Source organism: Mauremys mutica, chromosome 10, assembly GCF_020497125.1.
Source record: "Mauremys mutica isolate MM-2020 ecotype Southern chromosome 10, ASM2049712v1, whole genome shotgun sequence".
Lineage (NCBI taxonomy): Eukaryota > Metazoa > Chordata > Testudines > Geoemydidae > Mauremys > Mauremys mutica.
The window spans coordinates 67,027,711-67,046,043 of record NC_059081.1 but is presented as its reverse complement, the minus strand read 5'-3'; the positions used below and the strand labels follow the sequence as shown (position 1 = coordinate 67,046,043).

At 42.0% G+C, this 18,333-nt stretch overlaps 1 protein-coding gene across 7 annotated transcripts in view; it reads right to left on the bottom strand.

Moving 5' to 3' along the window:
• SPAG16 (sperm associated antigen 16) overlaps positions 1–18,333 on the bottom strand; it is a 766,854-nt gene that overhangs the window by 126,053 nt on the left and 622,468 nt on the right. For 6 of the 7 annotated variants that reach the window (XM_045032690.1, XM_045032687.1, XM_045032686.1 and 3 more), the window contains one exon: positions 11,412–11,538. In XM_045032690.1, the coding sequence (XP_044888625.1) occupies positions 11,412–11,538 (127 nt within the window). Of the gene's footprint in view, positions 1–10,010; positions 10,176–11,411; positions 11,539–18,333 lie in introns of those variants that run through there. The other variant, XM_045032688.1, reaches the window with a different exon arrangement.

The window sequence follows — 18,333 nt, the reverse complement described above, 5'->3', positions numbered from 1 at the left end:
GAGATTTTGGGTGTCTGTGCCACTACCTTCCAGTTTAGGCTTGAGGGGAACTCCAGTATAGAGGTTTTGGGCCTCTGGAGTTGACTGCTTTGCGGGCATAGAAGCCTGAAAACATGCATTATGACAGATGCTCTTGTTGAAGCAAGTTTCAGTCCTTCTGGCCTTCGTTTCTTCATACCAGACAAGGATGCTTCCATCCAGGGGAGAATAACAGGTGACTGTTATTATTACAGTCGGTGATATATACTAGTGGAGATGGAATGGCTGCATGGCCACCCCATGTCCTATCCCTAGGCTGGGAGGTGAGAGATGTCAGTCACTCCTAAAACCTGCATTGTTTCCCATTCGGAAGGCCCATTCACTCTCTTCCTTCTGGGGAAACCAAGATAACCCTTCAAGAGCATGGAAGACGCAGAGATAGGTCTGTGAGATATAACGAGCCCTCATAAGACATAAGTATGGAGATTATATTTTGCATAACTTTATGGATTACTTTTTGTCCCTGATTAGGCCTTTTAACCCCCTTGATAATTTGTCAATATAAGTTTATGACTGCACTTTTTATTGAATTCATTTTAAAATAGATTACATGCTTACGAAAGGTGCCAGACACAAAACACTGGAGAATGACATCTAGCAGAACTAGCATAGGCAGCTGTGGTCTCTCTTCCCTCCACTCTTTGAATATGCTTCATCCCCAAACTGGAGATGCCATCCTTCCCTCTCTCCACTGAGACCACCATTGGAGGTGTCAATTAGTGCCAGTTATTAGGCTACTAAATGAGGTACAGACAACTTTTCATGAAGTCCACCAGCTCATTTTGGATTGGTCATCAAAAAGCTGTCAGACTTGTCATCACTATTGAACTGAGCCAGATTCTAACTACTGACCAAGAGGTGACAATCTCTGTACCCCATTACTAATCTCCTGAGTCATCCTCTTGCCACTGAATGCCTGTTATATCTGTCCTATTCTTTACACTAAATTAAAAAAAAAACTATACACACACCCACCCACATGCAGAGTCAGATTCATTTGATACTTTATTTTATAAATTCCTGCTTTTTATTACATTATATATATAAAGGCAATATTGATCCCTTTACTAAAGTATAGTAGGGTAAGCCTTACTCAAAGCACAAGAACTGACTAAGCTGTTGATCTTTAAGTGAAGCTTTCATGGAAGAAAGGATAGGATGACCTTCAAGGGATCTTTAGTGTCTGTAGGAATAAGCTAATCAGGAGATGAAGTCTTGTATCTAAGCCAGACTTTAGATGGAACAGTGCAGTGAGGCTTCCAGAATAAAAGAAAGGAGTTTTCATTAAATACTTGTAAACACATTCAAACTGGAAATTTAATAATTGTACCTTTGTGAACTAGAATTAATATACATTCAAGAACACATGGACTTAATAAAGTCACAAGAGCAACCAATGCTTTAGGAAAACATTTGAGATGTTGAATAGATTTATATTTTAAAATACTTGTGCCTAGTTTAAGGGAGATTTAAAAAAAACTATTGAAAAATTAAATCTGGTTTGTCGTTAGCTATGAGAGAATCAAATTTTTGATCAGTTATGTTCCACTTGGGAAGTGCAAACCTCCAATTGCTTTCAGCTTGTGTTAGTTTAACACAGGGATTTCAAAAATCATGTGGACATTTCTGGCACACACTCTCAGAACAAACGATTCACCCATCATCAAGTTATGGGCTTAGTGCCAGTACAGCTGAGAGTCCTGCTCTTCCTTAAAGAATAATGTTTAACCAGTCAGCTACCACCGCATTCAACCTGGGGTACTCAACAAAACTAACAGATCCGTTTATTGCTCTAATGAAGTACCACACTTGCATCCAGAACTTAGTTTTAATGTTGGAGATATGCAGGCATGTGAGAAGAGAATATTTAATACTACAGTGTATCTACTTGACAAAAGCTGGCTCTATTAAACAGCTGTCCCTCTGCCTGCACTCGGGGAAGGAAGCATTCCTCCCTAGCAAAGATGAAGAGAATATCAATGGGGCTAATCTCTTCAAAGTGCTAAGAGCTCAAAGCAATTGCCTAACTAGTACAGAGTCCCCACCCCATTAGCTCAGCAAAGAAAACAGACAAATAGACAAAATACGATCCTGCATTTCGGGCAAAAAATATAAAGCACTGAGTTTCCAAACCATCCCCCCTCTCCTTTCCAAGATACACATATTTCATACATTTTAAATCATGTATACATAGTGAAAATGTAGTTCTACATATTAAAATCCTCTTCTCCTTCCTTCCTACACATTTAAATAGCATGGACTCTGGTCACATTGAAAAATGTTCATGTCACGGCATAAGTATTGTACAGCATAACTTCTCTTGGTAAACAAAGGAAAATTACTCACTGGCAATTCCTTCCCCTTGGAAGGCAGAGACAGTCAGGAATAGACAGTGCTATATGGCTTCACCTACAAGGACACAAGGCGGCAAAATACCTGTCAATCAGCTCCTATATATGAAGGCCCTGGTCCACCCACTTCTTTCCAGTTAGAAAATTTCAGAGGCAAAGGAAGATTCTGAGAGAGAGAGAGAGAGAGAGAGAGAAACCAGATGCAACACAGTAGTCAGGGGAGAAGGATGTCTGATGGAAGAAGAGAGGACTACAACAAAAGGAATGATCACTGAGCAATTTTGCCTTGTTTTACATCCCTGTATTCCTATCCTAACCACTGAGTCAGTCAAGGACAGCCAGTAGATGTAGTCAGCAATGCCTGGAGGAGGGCTTATATTAATGTGTTGCTTGTAAGACTTTAAGACCAAGAGAGGCATCCTGAGATACAGCCATACAGCCCAGTCAGGACAAGGAAAGAGGATCGGGCCTTAGGCCAACAAGTGCAGAGGACACAAGACCTTCCACAGTTCCAAAAACCAGAGATGTCTGAGCACCAGGAGACAAACAACAATACTGCTGAATTATTCTTTGTTATTTTCCTGAGAACACTGGCTTGTGACAGCAGTAGCTGTTTGTCCCAATGCTTTGCAAAAACACCTGTGAGCAGGGGTCTGATCCTGACAGACTAGGTGCAAACACAAGGGAGTTTGGATGATAGAGCTGAGGCAGGCCATTATTGGTGTTGCCAGCTGGAGACATACTGGCTGAAAAATATTAAGCCTCCATTGTCTTCATTAGTGATGGCTGAGTCAATAAATGGTTGAGCTGCAGAGTGATCGCCTGATGAGATACATGCTAGGATACCAACCAGACACCCAGATAACATACTTCCAAAAGGAAAAGAGTGTTCCTTGTCTCCTCTATTCTGTTTATTCTGTGACTGTTGACTATTGGTTGCTCCACTATCATACATGCTTGTAGAACATTGGGGATTCTCAAGTTTGTAGGGCTAAGAAAATAACCTGAGGCTATAGGAGGTATATGCTCAGTCTCTGTTGGCCAGAGAAGACTGTTCTCCTTGATCAAAGAGTAGATCCACACAGACACTTCAACTCAAAAAGCTGGCATCTGTACAGCTGGTAATGGGAAGATTTGGGATAGGAAAGAGAGGCCCACTAAAAGTGGAGTTAGGGGTACCATTAGGCAAAAGGAGGACTAAGCTGACTTGGGAAGAAAGATTCCTGGAAGTAGTGGATAGATTGCCACTAGGCTAATATTAAGGACTTAAGAGGCCAAAGATGAGCCAGGAATCACATCCACACAGGCTGCAAAATGACCCAGACCCTTTGAAAGACCTACTGAACTAGCTGGCTGTCTGGACTGCTCCCCACTGGAGAGAGCATCCAAGGACTCTGAGGTAGAGATCCTGTCTCTGTTGGATTTATCTTGGATCCCTCCTCAGATTCCATCTTCTGGTTTGGCTTCTTTTCTTATTCCTTTGCTAAACGGGCCTGGAAGGAAAGACAGAAGCAGAATTATGGAGAAAAGGAGCTGAAACAGGGACAAGTGATACAAACTCCAATTATTCCAGGCTGAAGACGGCAAAAGAACTGGAGGGAAGTGGACAGATGAGCTGTTATATACATGGTCGGTTCACCTCCTTTATTCCTGGTAGGTGGAGCTATAACACTGCCCATAAGACAGACAATCAAGAATGAATAACAACTAGATGTAGGGATTTGGGGTTTGTCTGAATTTTTACACCAAACTCAGAAAAATGCCAGTGCAATTCCAAAGGATGAGTCAGATATAACAAGCTATATTTCCATATTCTCCTTATTTTATCCTAAATGAATTTGAAGCTCAGGCATTGAATGATGAGGGAAAATTTATTAGTGTTGTTATATAATCTGCCTATGGGATAAAAAGATGCAGGCTAATAGGATGCATGTAATAAACAAATTTAACTGCTGCTACAAAGGCTAACTCGGTAAATGCTGCATGAGGGATCTCTTTTTTGTCAAGTTCTACTTTAACCATAAGTAAGAGGGTACTAAATAAAGTGAAAGGTAAAAACACCAGGAAAAATGGGGAGATAAGGGCCCAGATTCTCTCCTGCACCTGAATTCTAGACTACTCCAGTTTATGTCAGCTGGCGGTGGTCCTCAAAGACTGAGCATTGGTGGAGTGGAGGTGCATTCCGCCCCACCCCCATGACTAGGCAGTTAGTGCAGACCGAGTGAGAGCTCTCCCTGGCTGGGAGAGTCTTCAGCTGGCCAGTTAGGACTTGATTCCACTTTGTGCCTCCTGATAGGTGCAAAGTGACCAAAACCAGGGAGAGAAGAAGAATATCACTGTCATCACTGACATTGGCACCAATCTCTAGCAAAGATCTGGACCCAAAACTCCAGCTGCAATTGAGGAAATGAAATAATTTTGGGGTGTGTGCTTCCCATTGCAGGATCAGACCTTAAAATACATTTCAGTACAAAATATCAAGTAATTATTTGCTTGGGGTTTTTTGTTTTTTTTAAAGCACAACGCATAGTAATTTAGCCAGATCTGAATTTATTCTACTAAGCTATTTCTCCTCTTTTTAGCAAAAGGATTATTTCTGTTACACTCCTTCCCCGGTTGTCAGTCAAATTTCTATGGACTGGGTTATGCCTTTAGGAAATGGATAGTGTATATGCTGTGCCAGTCCAGGAATAGCCCCAGGAAGCATGTGCCTCACAGACCTCTCCCCTGCCAAAGTCACACTTACAGTGGCTGAAATAAAGAAAAACATATTTGTATAGAATTTATGAAAGCGTGGAATCGTTTCCTTTTCACAGATTTCAAAGTGGACCCATTTTTCATTTGCTGTGAACATTTCTGCACATTTTCCAAAGTTTTAACAGCAATGATCAAAATCGTGTTCCATCACAATTTCAAACATGATTTAAATAAAAAAAAATATGAACAACAATGTTGTGGAAACATTCATGAAAAACAAAAAACAGTAAGGTGTCAACAATTTTTTGCAAAAAGTCTGTTTTCAGAAGGCGGCCATTTTTCACTCTACATTGTCTTTGTGCTAAAATGTCACCCCAGCTCTAGTCATAATTCCTCTCCTGCTTTCTCCTCGCTCCTGGATGTAATAATTTACCACTGATCTAGACCAACAGTTAATTACTAACTTCTCCACCAGGCGATGGCTCATCTACTCTGGCCAGTGAGGGGTCTGGTGTAGAACCAAGGTTCACCCCTGCCCTCCCATCTATTACAGGGAGTGAATAACCAAAAGCCAGGTTAGCCTTTCTATAGAAAATGTGAAGAAGGTTCTTATTTCCTTGTGCTCATGTCCAGTCTAAATCCCAAAGTAGCTCTTAGTACTCTCCCTCTAAGAGGTCAGTAGGAAAAGAGTGAAGAATATCAGAGTGACTCCAACATGCACACTGTAGATCTGAAGATTATAGCTATTTCATCACACTGTAAGTGCCAGAAAGCCTTACTCTACAAGTTTGATTTTCCCAGAATAAAATACTTGTCCTTTTCTTAAATTTGCACATTGTCCAATGAAATAAAAACAAGCTGCACAGGCTTTTATTTTCCACCTAAAATAAAAGGGAGAGGGAACGTCTGAGCTCAAAGTCGGTATAAATTGCATTTAAATGTTTGTTTTAAATTCAATTTTAGATAAAACAAGGTTAGTAGTTATTTCTAGTGCCACCTGAGCAGCCTACAGTCTGTCACTAATAATGTTCTATTTGCCCCAGGTGTTTCTGCAAATAAAATGCAGACCAAATTAACTGAAACTTCTATTAAAGGATTATCCCATTTATGAAATCAACTTTACAGATTACAGAAAATGACTATGTATTCAATTTTGCTTTGGCACCTTTTTACTCAATTAAAAACGACTGCAGACAAATCCTTCTTGTTGTTTGACTTGAGCTCATGCAGTATATGAGGACCAGAAGGTTGGAATTATAACAATATTTACTTTTAAACTACTAATATAATATTCTAAGCAGCAGAGGCAGTGACCTGTATAGTTAAAGTTGCCCAACACTTTCCATTATAAGACCCTGGTTTCAGTTGCTTATAACTTTTCCAACTTTACATGGTTCAGGCTGAAATTTTCCCTTTTGAGAGCCTGCCTAAGGCTGATGTGTGTGGGGTGGGGGGAGTTTCAGCTAAAATGGTTCAGCAGTTTTTCAGGATTAGATTAGGGAAAACTATGTTGTTTTGCCCATTTTGAAAAAAAAAATCTGTCAACCATTTGTTGTGATGCTCTAGGGCCTCTATGCTTTGGAGCTGGGACTTGAGATTTGGCAGGTGGCTTTTGCTATCCTAATGAAAATTTGTCTTCATTTAGCCAGTTTATAACCTCTGGACAATCTCAATCTGTACATGCTCAGTACAGACTTTTTTAGAGTTTGGCAGCTAAATTCTCTGAAGAGTCCATCTGCACAGAGCATGCTTCATCACCTCACAGTTCCTATGTGCTGTCTGGATTGCAATCTGCACAGAGTGACTAAGCAGGCTCCATCCCAGGCCTGAGCAGGACTTTCCTTATCATTACTCCTCCCAGCTGTTGTGGGCTGCTAAGGCACCCCGATAATATGGAGGAGGAAGCTTCCAGGCTCAAATGCAGAGGGCTGAGTAACAGGAGGTTGGTGCAGAGTGGAGATGCTGGATAAGGGGAGCAGGAGCAAGGAAAGGTGGAATGTGGGGGAGAATAGGAGCTGGGAGCTAGAGCACAGGAGCAGGTGGAAGAAGTTGCCACTGTGAGTGCTCTGCAATCACATCCCATGTGTCTCAAGTTGGATACCCAGAAAACGAGGAACATACAGTGGTTACCTATGAAAATGCTGGTTTATGTAACTTGCTCAGCATCACAGTCAGGGGTGGCTCTAGCCATTTCGCCGCCCCAAGCATGGTGGCAAGCCGCGGGGGGCGCTCTGCCGGTCGCCGGTCCCACGGCTCCAGTGGACCTTCCGGAGATGTGCCTGAGGAGGGTCCGCTGGTCCCACGGCTCCAGTGGACCTACCGGCTCCACCGAAGCCGCAGGATCAGCAGACCCTCCGCAGGGACGCCTGCGGGAGGTCCACCAGAGCCGCCTGCCACATGACCGGCAGAGCGCCCCCCACGGCACGCGCTTGGTGTTCTGGGGCCTGGAGCCGCCCCTGATCACATTCACCTAGGAACTCTGGCTGAGGCAGGCACAGGACCCTGTTCTCTAAGGCAGCATTCAATCGCCTCACTCACAAGACCAACCTTTCACTTCCTCTAGTTCCTTGCCTCATTTGCAGCCACCCTGAGCATTGAGAACTGCAACTGAGGTCAATAGGAGCTGCAGTCCAACACACACAAGGCTATGAAATGCCAGGCACTCTGAAAAATCACCTCGTAGGCAGCTCAATTTGGGCACCTAAAATCAGATGAGAGTTTTGATAATTTTGGCTCTCATTTCTGTGCCTCAATCCCCCATGTGTAAAATGGGGGTAATAATACAACCTCACCTCACAGAGGTAGAGTGAAGATAATTCCATTAATGCCTGTAAAGATTTAAGATACTATGATGACAGCAGCACAAAAAAGCCCGTAAGGAATGACTCCGTATTCAGTTCAAGGGTTGGATGGTGTGCAGTAAATAATGCCTGGGTCCACAAATTGAATCCTGAGAATAAAAAGAGATATTGAATAGCAGCCCAGACTGGGAGTTCATCCTGTGCACTAAATGGGGCAGGGGTCCTGTGAAAAAAATTGCATGAGACCATGTAATTAAAGGCTGCACCTTATGCACAAGGGTCCCAAATTAATGTTGGACAGGCATCCTTAATACAGACATTTCCTAACTATTGAGTGCTTGCCTTGGAAACCTTAATGTTCTTTTAACAGTGTTTTCAGATGTAATACAGACAGGCAGGGAGCCCTCTCATATGTTTAGAAAGCTCAGCAAACCTTGCAGCAGAAATCATATAGCCACCACACTCCTTTTACACAGAGCAGAATTTTGCTCCTTCTCCCCAAACTGAGTGTAAATGGACAAACAGTGTCCCATCCCCCTGTATCTGCCAGGTATAGTAAACTGTGCTACATTTTCCTGGTACTACTCACTGGTTTCTGCATCTCAGCCCTATCCCAAATGTCTTTCCTTACACAACAGGAGAGTAGTGTGTGCACTTTAGGGTTCAAAGAGAATGTCCTGTAGCATCTGTAGTTTTCACTCCTTACACTAACAGTTGCTATTAACTGTGCTGTTAATCTTTTCGGGTGGATTTGCAGGATGGCAACCGTGAAAAACACCAGAGTGCATCATACGCTGCAAAGTTGGTGAGTTGCTGATGAGGAAAGGAGAGGATTTGACAGGTGCATGGTTTGTGAACATTAGGTGTAGTGGTCTGTATGTGCTGGAGAACAGATATAAACACCTGGAGATGGTGGCAAACTTACTTACTAAAGGACAGATCTGTTTTTAATAATAAAGGATAAGTCATGGAAATGTTAGGCCACGATACTGCACAGAGTCACCCACATGCTTAACTATGAGCCACTGGGGTACTCACAGTGCACAACGTTAAGTAGATGTGCATGTCTCTGTAGCTCTGACATTAAGCTTGATCCTGACGATCAAGTCCCACAATGGGCTGTGCCCTAGCTATCTCAAGGACTGTCTCACTTTCCATACCTTAAGCTATCTTTGTAGTTTCTCTTGAACTCCCCTCCTTCCTCCACAAACAAAAAACCCCTGGAACTATATTTAGAATGAGACTTGCAAGCATAGGGGTGTGATATTTTGTTTGCATAGGTTTAAACTGTAGACAAGATTTACACCTAAGAAAACGATCCAGGGAGAGAAAAGCTCAGGCAGAGAGAGAATAGACTTTACTGTTGATATTCAATCAGAGAAAGACTAAGGCAGAGGGGGTCTATCCAAAGCCCACTTTAGGTAACTAGGGTCTGTCCATTAACTTAATTGGGCTTTGAATGAGGCTCAGAGAGAAAATGAATATCACTTTACCGGTCATATTCTCAGCTGCTGAAAAGAACTGCATCACAGCGCCAATAAGCACTTCTGCCAACAGTAACATTCAGATAAATAGAACTAGCAAAGAGCATCTTCAGCTGCACCATCTGGTGTCTCCCAATAATGTTACAAAGAAACTAGGCTTTCTTGGTAGCAGCCCTGCACTGGAGAACTCCCTTTCAGCAGATGGCATATTGACAAAGGATCTTGCCGTCTTCAGACCAAAATATAAGACCTTTCTCTTTACGTTAGATTTCCCACAGTAACTATTTTAAACTGACATGCATCCGATGAAATGGGTATTCACCCACGAAAGCTCATGCTCCAATACATCTGTTAGTCTATAAGGTGGCAGAGGATTCTTTGCTGCTTTTACAGATCCAGACTAACACGGCTACCCCTCTGATACGATCTTAAACTGGTGTCAAAAGAAAAACAAACAAAAATCTTCCATTAAGTATAATCACGTTGTTTTACAAGGAATGGAATACTTTATGTATGTAAATTTTTATATGCGGCTATCTCGGTGATGGGAACAAGAGACATCATTAGATTTTAAGCAATTTGGGGCAGGGACTGCCTTTTCATTCTGTACAATGCCTAATAAAAAGGGCCCTGTAATCCTAATTAGGGCATCAGGCACTACCAGCATACAAATAACAGAGATACAGATACAGATACTGTAATATTCTATTTTAGTCAGATATTATTGCTTATGACTGCATTCTTTTAAATTATGCTTCATTGTGGTCATTCTTCCCAACTTGGCATCTCTGTTGTGGTTACTCCTGCAGAGAAAAATTTGGATTTTATCCAAATGATGGGAAATTTTGCCCATTCAGACTATCTGAAGCCGATAAGCTTTCTACTGGAAACTTCCCATCTGGCTCAAAATACTGCTACTGCATTTTTCAGGGATGTGACTCCTTTACAAATGCCCCTACATTCCATTCCAGATATGAAAAAGCAAAACTCCTTCAAATCCACATCATGCAGAATGTGAGCTATTTTTCTAAACTCTATATTCTTATATAGAACACAGCTGAATTCAGCTTTGTGGCAGTAGTGGAAAGTGTATAATGTCAACATAGTTTCTGAAAATGACAATACATTCTTTAGTGATTGAATATAGATATCTGAGAAATTCCTTATAAAATGCTACAGTGTTCCATGGAACATTTTCTAGTAATAGCAACTCAGTGAAATAATATTCTATATTCTGTAGGGTTTTTTTACCATTATGACTGTAGTACTATTATTAGTAAAGTGCTACTCTCTCACATCTCTCAGATTTGACTTAAATGCTTGTGTCTGGCCTCAACAGTACTTAAGTGCATGCTTAAAGTTGAACATATGTTTAAGTGTTGCTCTGAACAAGAATGTTTTCCAGAATTGGGACCTAAGTTTGTACTGTGATACAACCGATTATCTGCCCCTGGCAAGTGAAGATTAATGTCCTAGGTAAAAACAAAGCCATTTTTGTTCATTCTGTACAATGGCACTCTTAAAAAAATACAAAGAAGCAGTCAGTCACAATGCTAGTGACATATTGTAATATATAGCTGATGATGCAAAAAGTGTTGAGCTATACATGCATTTCAATTCTTTGTACATAATAGACCACTTATTTCAACATGCTGAGGCTCTGCAGGGAGAATAATAGGATTTATCATGGGTGGTTATGAAACACAACTGTAGTATAAACATATGAAGAAATAGTAGAAAAGGAGGAGAAATACATCCCTCTGTTTTCCTCACACACTGAGCATTTCTTACCTTTATGTAATTCTTTTTTTGCATCACTGTAAATGTTTGGTTTTATGTAATAACTGAGCATTAATACAAATTGACAAGTTAAAATAAGTGTGTCACATCATTAGTTGGTATAAACAGGCATAGATTCACTGAAGCCAATTTACACCAGTTGGGGATCTGGCCTCAGAATTTTAAACTCAATTACAAAATGCTTTGAGAGCAAAACACTTCTTTTGATAGTCAGGGCTAAGTTTAAGAAAGGATCCTACCGGATGGGTCAAAGACCACCTGATTGCCAGGATGGGGGCCCGCATCTATAGAGACCATTGGTGTTACCCTCCGAACATCCCAGAACTTCATCACACCGTAGGAGTCACAGGAAACAATGGTGTCACCCTGCCAAGTATTAAAAAAATGAATTAATTATTATTTGTGCTTAAGAGAGTGAGAGAGCACTGTGGCATACATGGAGCTGATGTGTAATAATGTTAAGAATACTGAATGATGCCAGTTTTACGAACACTGTAGGTTATCAGGTCAGTGAGGGGAAGTTACTGTACATTGGGTTTTTAGCATTTTTTCTGTGACTGTACTGATCTAACTTATACCAGGGATAGTTAAATGTTAATTGTGCACCTATAATGCCCAAATTCAATGGGGTCTGTGCATGAAGATGAGAGAATGGCTTCTCAGATAAGAACACTCAAGCACACACTTGAAAGACAGTGGGGCAAGCTGTTAGTTTCAAGGATCCTGTCTCCAACCAGTTGCAAACCTTGTCTTGCCAAAGCTGGGAGTTACCAGATCAAAGGGCTATAAACAGTGAAAAGGTGACATGATTTGGGGGAAGTGGGGTGATTTGCCAGGTGCTCTCCACGGAGCTGGTCTCCATGTGGAAGATAGTTGAACACCTGATAAACTAGACATGTCCAGATCCTTTTTCCGTGTTTTTAGGATCTGTTTTCTCTTAAAGGCTTTTGTTCTAAATAAATAATACATGACTTAAAGCTGGCTCTTTGATCACCGATGACCACTGCCATTGCCCTGGAGGGAACAGAATTGCAGGGCTTGGACAAAAGTCAGATCTGTTGAGGTAACCATCATCAGTGCTCAGGGGACTCCAACCCAGAGCCTGGTCTGAGAGTGGGTGACCCGCATGATTCCATCCTAAGAGACGGGCAACGTCTAGAGGCCTGAGACCTAAACACGGTGTGGGGAGGGAGGGGGCGGGCAGCTCACAAAGTCCAGGAAAGATGCAGTTAACCTGGTAACTGTGAATTTGTAACTGAAATTGTATCTTTAAATGCTTTCATTTCCCATGTTGTTTTGCCTTTTGGAAAACAGAGAACGAGAATGACATTTTACAAAATAATTTATCTAAAAACATATTTCAGAGGAGAAAAAGTTCATAAAAATTGTCAGGTTAACTTCACATTAATTGCAGATCAATTTTATATGCAAAACAAGATTTAAATACTAGCTACAGTTGAAGTTAACCAGCACTAACATTTTGATTTTTTAAGTTATTTTTATTAAGGGTTACGTTAATTTTACAATGCAGAGAAAGCTAATGCGGTAACTGACTGCTAATAAAACTAGTCATTAAAAATATAAATATATATACACATAGAATATAAATATAATTAGTACAGTAATCTCATCAAACTCAATCAATATAATACTTAATCTTTCATTGCAATATAGCATAAACATAACCTGCCCTAGACCTCCATTGCAGATGGCGCTATTGGAGGAATTTAAAGAGGAGCTACTTTTGTCAGTGAGGTTACTGAGCTCAGAAGAAATCAGTGGTTTTGCTGTGACAAATAATTCACAGAATAGCTAGGACTTATATTCACTGATGGAAACAGCAAAGAGCAAAGAGGATATTTCAAAAGGCACATGTATGATAGCATCCATGTAGAGCCTTTTGATGGCATTAGGACAAAACATGAGACCTTTCTGCAAGGTATATTATTAAGATCCCTCACTCTGTAGACCGTAACCAAATAAAACTCATTTTCTTCAGTGGGGGCCATATGTGGGCAGAATTGTATCTCTATATTAGCCATTTCTAAATAGCTGTATAGATTTAATATAACCCTATTGTGAAAGGGTTTAAACACCAGAAGAGAAAGTTCATAGGAGGTGTGACAGTTCTTGGGGACTGAGTCACCTTGTTACCCCCCTGCCACCAGCATCAGGGAGACATGCTTGTTCTTAACTGGGTGTCGTTTCCCTGGCTACACCAGTCTGTTAGCTACCCAGGCACTCTCCTCTGAGCTATTCCAGCCCTTACTTTGCCTTGCAGGTTAATAGGTGTACCCCAGTCCATGACTCTCTTTGAAGCATTCCCAGGTGATTCCCAGCCCCTGACACTGGCTACTCAAAATTACCACATCTGCTGTCCCCAACGAAACAGTGTACACACCAGCTTGTATGATTAATCTCAGGATCGCCCTTTTCTGAATATCACAGCACTTAGATATATTTATAGTGAAGGCAAGCACAAGTTTACTACCAACGAGTCAAGATTCAAGGGATAGTGAGGAAGGACACTGGAAACAAAAGGTTACATGTAAAACAAAATCATAACATGCTTTCTAGAGACTAAATTTATCTATTAGATTAACTTCCTGTCTAATGAAATTTATCTCACCCAAAGCCTTTTACAGCTTCTTCTATCAAGGCAGGCAGAAATCCTATTTTCATGAATGTAAACTCACTGCACATTTACTTCCTAGGTTCAGCATAAGGAAGTGTCTTCTTTGACTTCTACTTATATCCCCAAAGTTAATTATCTGTACTCAGAGACAGTATAACCCACTCCCCCGTTCACTTGTTTTCTGTTTCTGAGTAGCAGCCGTGTTAGTCTGTATCCGCAAAAAGAACAGGAGTACTTGTGGCATCTTAGAGACTAACAAATTTTTTTCGGCATAAGCTTTCGTGGGCTACAGCCCACTTCTTCGGATGCATAGAATGGAACACACAGACAGAAGATATTTATACATACAGAGAACATGAAAAGATGGAAGTACCCATACCAACTATGCGTTTTCTGCTGACTACATCTCTTTGATAACTTCCTATGTAAATGGTCATTCACTGTGTTAGCTTACATGCTTAATGTACATGTGACAGAGAGAAAGGTGAATTAACATCTTTTGTCTGACAAAAACCTGTTTCTCCATCTCTACGGTGATACTGAGTCTAAGAACATATTTCAGAACATATGTGCTTCATACTATCTGTACATACATTTCACAATGATATCACAGAGCAGTGTGACCCGGCTTTCATTTAAGGCATCACATGACATTCTTTGGTGAACCAGAATGTACATACCTGAATCAGGATATTTTATAACCCTCTTGCTAGCTGGCATTAAGGGGTGATTGGGTCATAGAAGGCCTAACCAAAATAAATAAATATGTGAAAATAAAAAAATCCCCCTATTAGGGTTTCTAGTTTGATAAGGTTGTGAGTCAACCAACAAAATACACATCACCAAAGTCTCTGGCCTTTCTTCCTAAGGGAAATCATGAGTTGACCATCACATAGTTTCAGGTATTTTACCCAGTACAATGTACAGCTAATATACATTTCAAACAACATAAAAATTGTATCAAGAGGGCAACTGATGTCTATAGAATTCTCTGGTTTTTCATCAGCTATAAAAACCCAGGGATGTGAGTTCAATCCTTGAGGGGGCCACTTAGGGATCTGGGGCAAAATCAGTACTTGGTCCTGCTAGTAAAGGCAAGGGGCTGGACTCAATGACCTTTCAGGGTCCCTTCCAGTTTTCATATCTCCGTATATATTATATTTTAATTCAGTTCACTGAGGCCCAATGTGTTTTACTGATTCAGCTCATGATGCAATGCCTGAGGGCTCAAGGGCTATATGGTAGGGCTATGTACCTCTTGCAAGGGAGCGCCTGCACATTTTATCACATCTATACATAATAGGTTTTTTTCAGAGGAATATTAGAAAATTCTGGAAATATGGCTGGGGTGGGGGAAGGGGGGAGAAAAAGGGAAGTTACTTGAGGTATGTAGAAGGGAATGCATTTAATCAGTGTCAAAACTCCTCGGAAAAAAATATTGCCCCAGCAAAGACCCTGTGAATCTCAGGCAGGATGTTGAAACAGTGCAATGAATGGCTCAAGATTACAATATAGCAATCAAAAGAGACTGAGAAGTGCTGTCAAACTCAGGAAGGCTTTTTCTCCCCTCTACTCACTGAGGTGATGCAGAAAGAATCATAGTTTTTTCCAGTATATTAGGAAAATGGGAAAGGCATATCTTATGAAGTCTGGTTGTTAAATGTATAAATTGTTAAAAACAAGCCAAGTTCTGCTTATAATAGATTATACATTCTGGTATAACTTTTTCTCATGTTAGCTCCTCAGCAAACAATAATTTCATTTTACAGTGTTTGGCCTGATCCTGGAACCCTGGCTCATGGAATCTCCTTAACCAGTCTTTACCCATGCAACTAGTCCCATTGACACTCTGGCTTCTGTAGTGGCATTTAGCAGCCCGTGGTAGGAAACAAGATGGAGCTGTATTGCCCCAGTGGCAGTTCTGTGAGGTACTGTGCCTCAAGAAGAATGTGAATGCTGCATCATCCTTGGACTTCTCTCCTCAGTGGCCTAGATTCATAGGCCAGCACAGAGGGACAGGGGAGAAAAAAAATCCTGCTTATTCCCCACCCCATATGGGAAAAACTTGCACTCCAGGGTTGGAATAAATGGTCAGTTTTTCAGTTTTTTGTACTGGGACCAGTACTGTTCAACATATTCATAAATGATCTGGGAAAAGAGGTAAACAGTGAGGTGACACATTTTTGCAGATAATACAAAACTACTCAAGCAGACTGCAAAGAGTTACAAAGGGATCTCTCACAAAACTGTGTGAGTGGGCAACAAATTCGCAGATAAAATTCAATGTTGATAAATACAAAGTAATGCACATTGCAAAACATAATCCCAACTATACATATAAAATGACTGAGCCTAACTTAGCTGTTGCCACTCAAGAAAGAGATCTTGCAGTTACTGTGGATAGTTCTCTGAAAACATCCACTCAGTGTGCAGCGGCAGTCAAAAAAGCTAACAGCATGTGACGAATCATTAGGAAGGGGGTAGATCAAAAGACGAAAATTTTGATATTGCCTCTATATAATTCCATGGTACACCCACATCTTGAATACTGGATACAAATCTGGTCGCCCCAACTCAAAAAAGATATATTGGAATTGAAAAAGGTACAGAAAGAGGTAACAAAAATGGTTAAGGGTATGGAACAACTTCCATTTGAGGAGAGATTAATAAAACTGGGATTTTTCAGCCTAGAAAAGAAATGACTAACGGGGATATAACAGAGGTCTATAAAATCATGACTGGTGTGGGGAAAGTAAATAAGAAAGTGTTATTTAGTCCTTCTCATAACACAAGAACTAGAGGTCACCAAATGAAATTAATTAGGCAGCAGATTTAAAATAAACAAAAGGAAATATTTCTTCACACAACACACAGTCAACGTGGATGTTGTGGAGGATGTTGTGAAGGCCAGGGGCGGCTCTAGGCATTTTGCCGCCCCAAGCACGGCAGGCAGGCCGCCTTCGGTTTGTTGCCGGCGGGAAGTCCAACCAAGCCGCGGGCCCAGCAGACCCTCCGCAGGCAAGCCACCGAAGGCAGCCTGCCTGCTACCCTCGTGGCGCCAGCAGAGCGCCCCCCACGGCTTGCCGCCCCAAGCACATGCTTGGTGTGCTGGGGCTTGGAGCTGCCCCTGGTGAAGGCCAAGACTATAACAGCATTCAAAAAAGAACTAGATAAGTTCATGGAGGAAAGGTCCATCAATGGCTATGAGCCAGGATGGGCAGGGATGGTGTCTCTAGCCTCTGTTTGCCAGAAGCTGGGAAGGAGCAACAGGGGATGGGTCATGTGATGATTACCTGTTCTGTTCATTACCTCTGGGGCACCTGGCATTGGCCACTGTCAGAAGACAGGATACTGGGCTAGATGCACCTTTGGTCTGTCCCAATATGGGCGTTCCTATGAGCCCAGCATGGTAGAGTTGTCTGGAAAGGACAAAGAAGCAGTTTGCTCTGCCAATGACTCGTCCTGTTCTTGAGACACAGGATCTGGCTGGGAAAACCCTGGAAATCCAGAGGGAATGGACTTAGCAGTTGCTTGTAACTGAGGTGGTTCAAGAACAAGAGCCACCAATGAGACCAGAGATCTTGCTCTTCAGTGGATCGAAGAGCAGGACCTCAATAACTGAGGAGTATCCAAAGATTCCAAGGAGGCCACTGGGCAAATAGATAAGCCTTTGATGGCCAGTAGCAGTGGGCTAAAAGCCCCTGTCCCAACTGTGGGAATGATGCCGATCTCAGCACTGTTGGTAAACTGAGGATGGTCTCTGGTGCCTATTGATGACAACAAAGAGGAGAATGACCCTGACCTGGATCTCGAGGAGTCTTGGAGATTCTCCAGTAACAACAGGAGAGCCAGCCCTGAGGAGGAAAACAAAGGATCGGAGTCATCCGAAGCCCAACACGGGGCAGCATCAGTGCTGAAGTGCAATGGGGAATCTGCATCAGTGGTACTGAATGAGACACACTCTCACCTGGTATCAGAAAAGGCACACACACTAAGGCCAAGGATAGCACTGAACTTGACAATGGAATCTGCTGCCAGGGCAAGGATGGTGCTGAAGGGCACACCAGCATCGAGGGGCCTTCAGTGCCGAGCACAGTGTCAGCCTCCATTTCACAGTCTGGGACCTGGCAGTGGTGAAGTGCCGACAAAACCAGCAGCTCTATGATACAGCCAAAAGGTGCCAAAGGCACAACTGAGGATGAAGCAGTAGAAGCTACAGCACCAGAAAACTCCTGAACTAGTGGAGAGTTAGGGACTAAGAGGCAAAGCAGGTCTGATGCTGCCTGATACACCAGCAGTGTGGAGACAGTCGGTGCTGGTGCCAACATCAGCAGTATTGAACTCAACAGACCACACCATGCCCAGAACTGCAGTCAGCGCTATGGACCCCCGCTGATCTCTGTGTGGTATCGGGGAACTGATGGACCTGCTCCAGCCCATGTGCTGGCAGTGGTATGGTGCCAGTCAGCACATCTCTTACATGATGAGGAAGAGTCTCCCTGAACCATGGAGTGGTCCCGATGAGT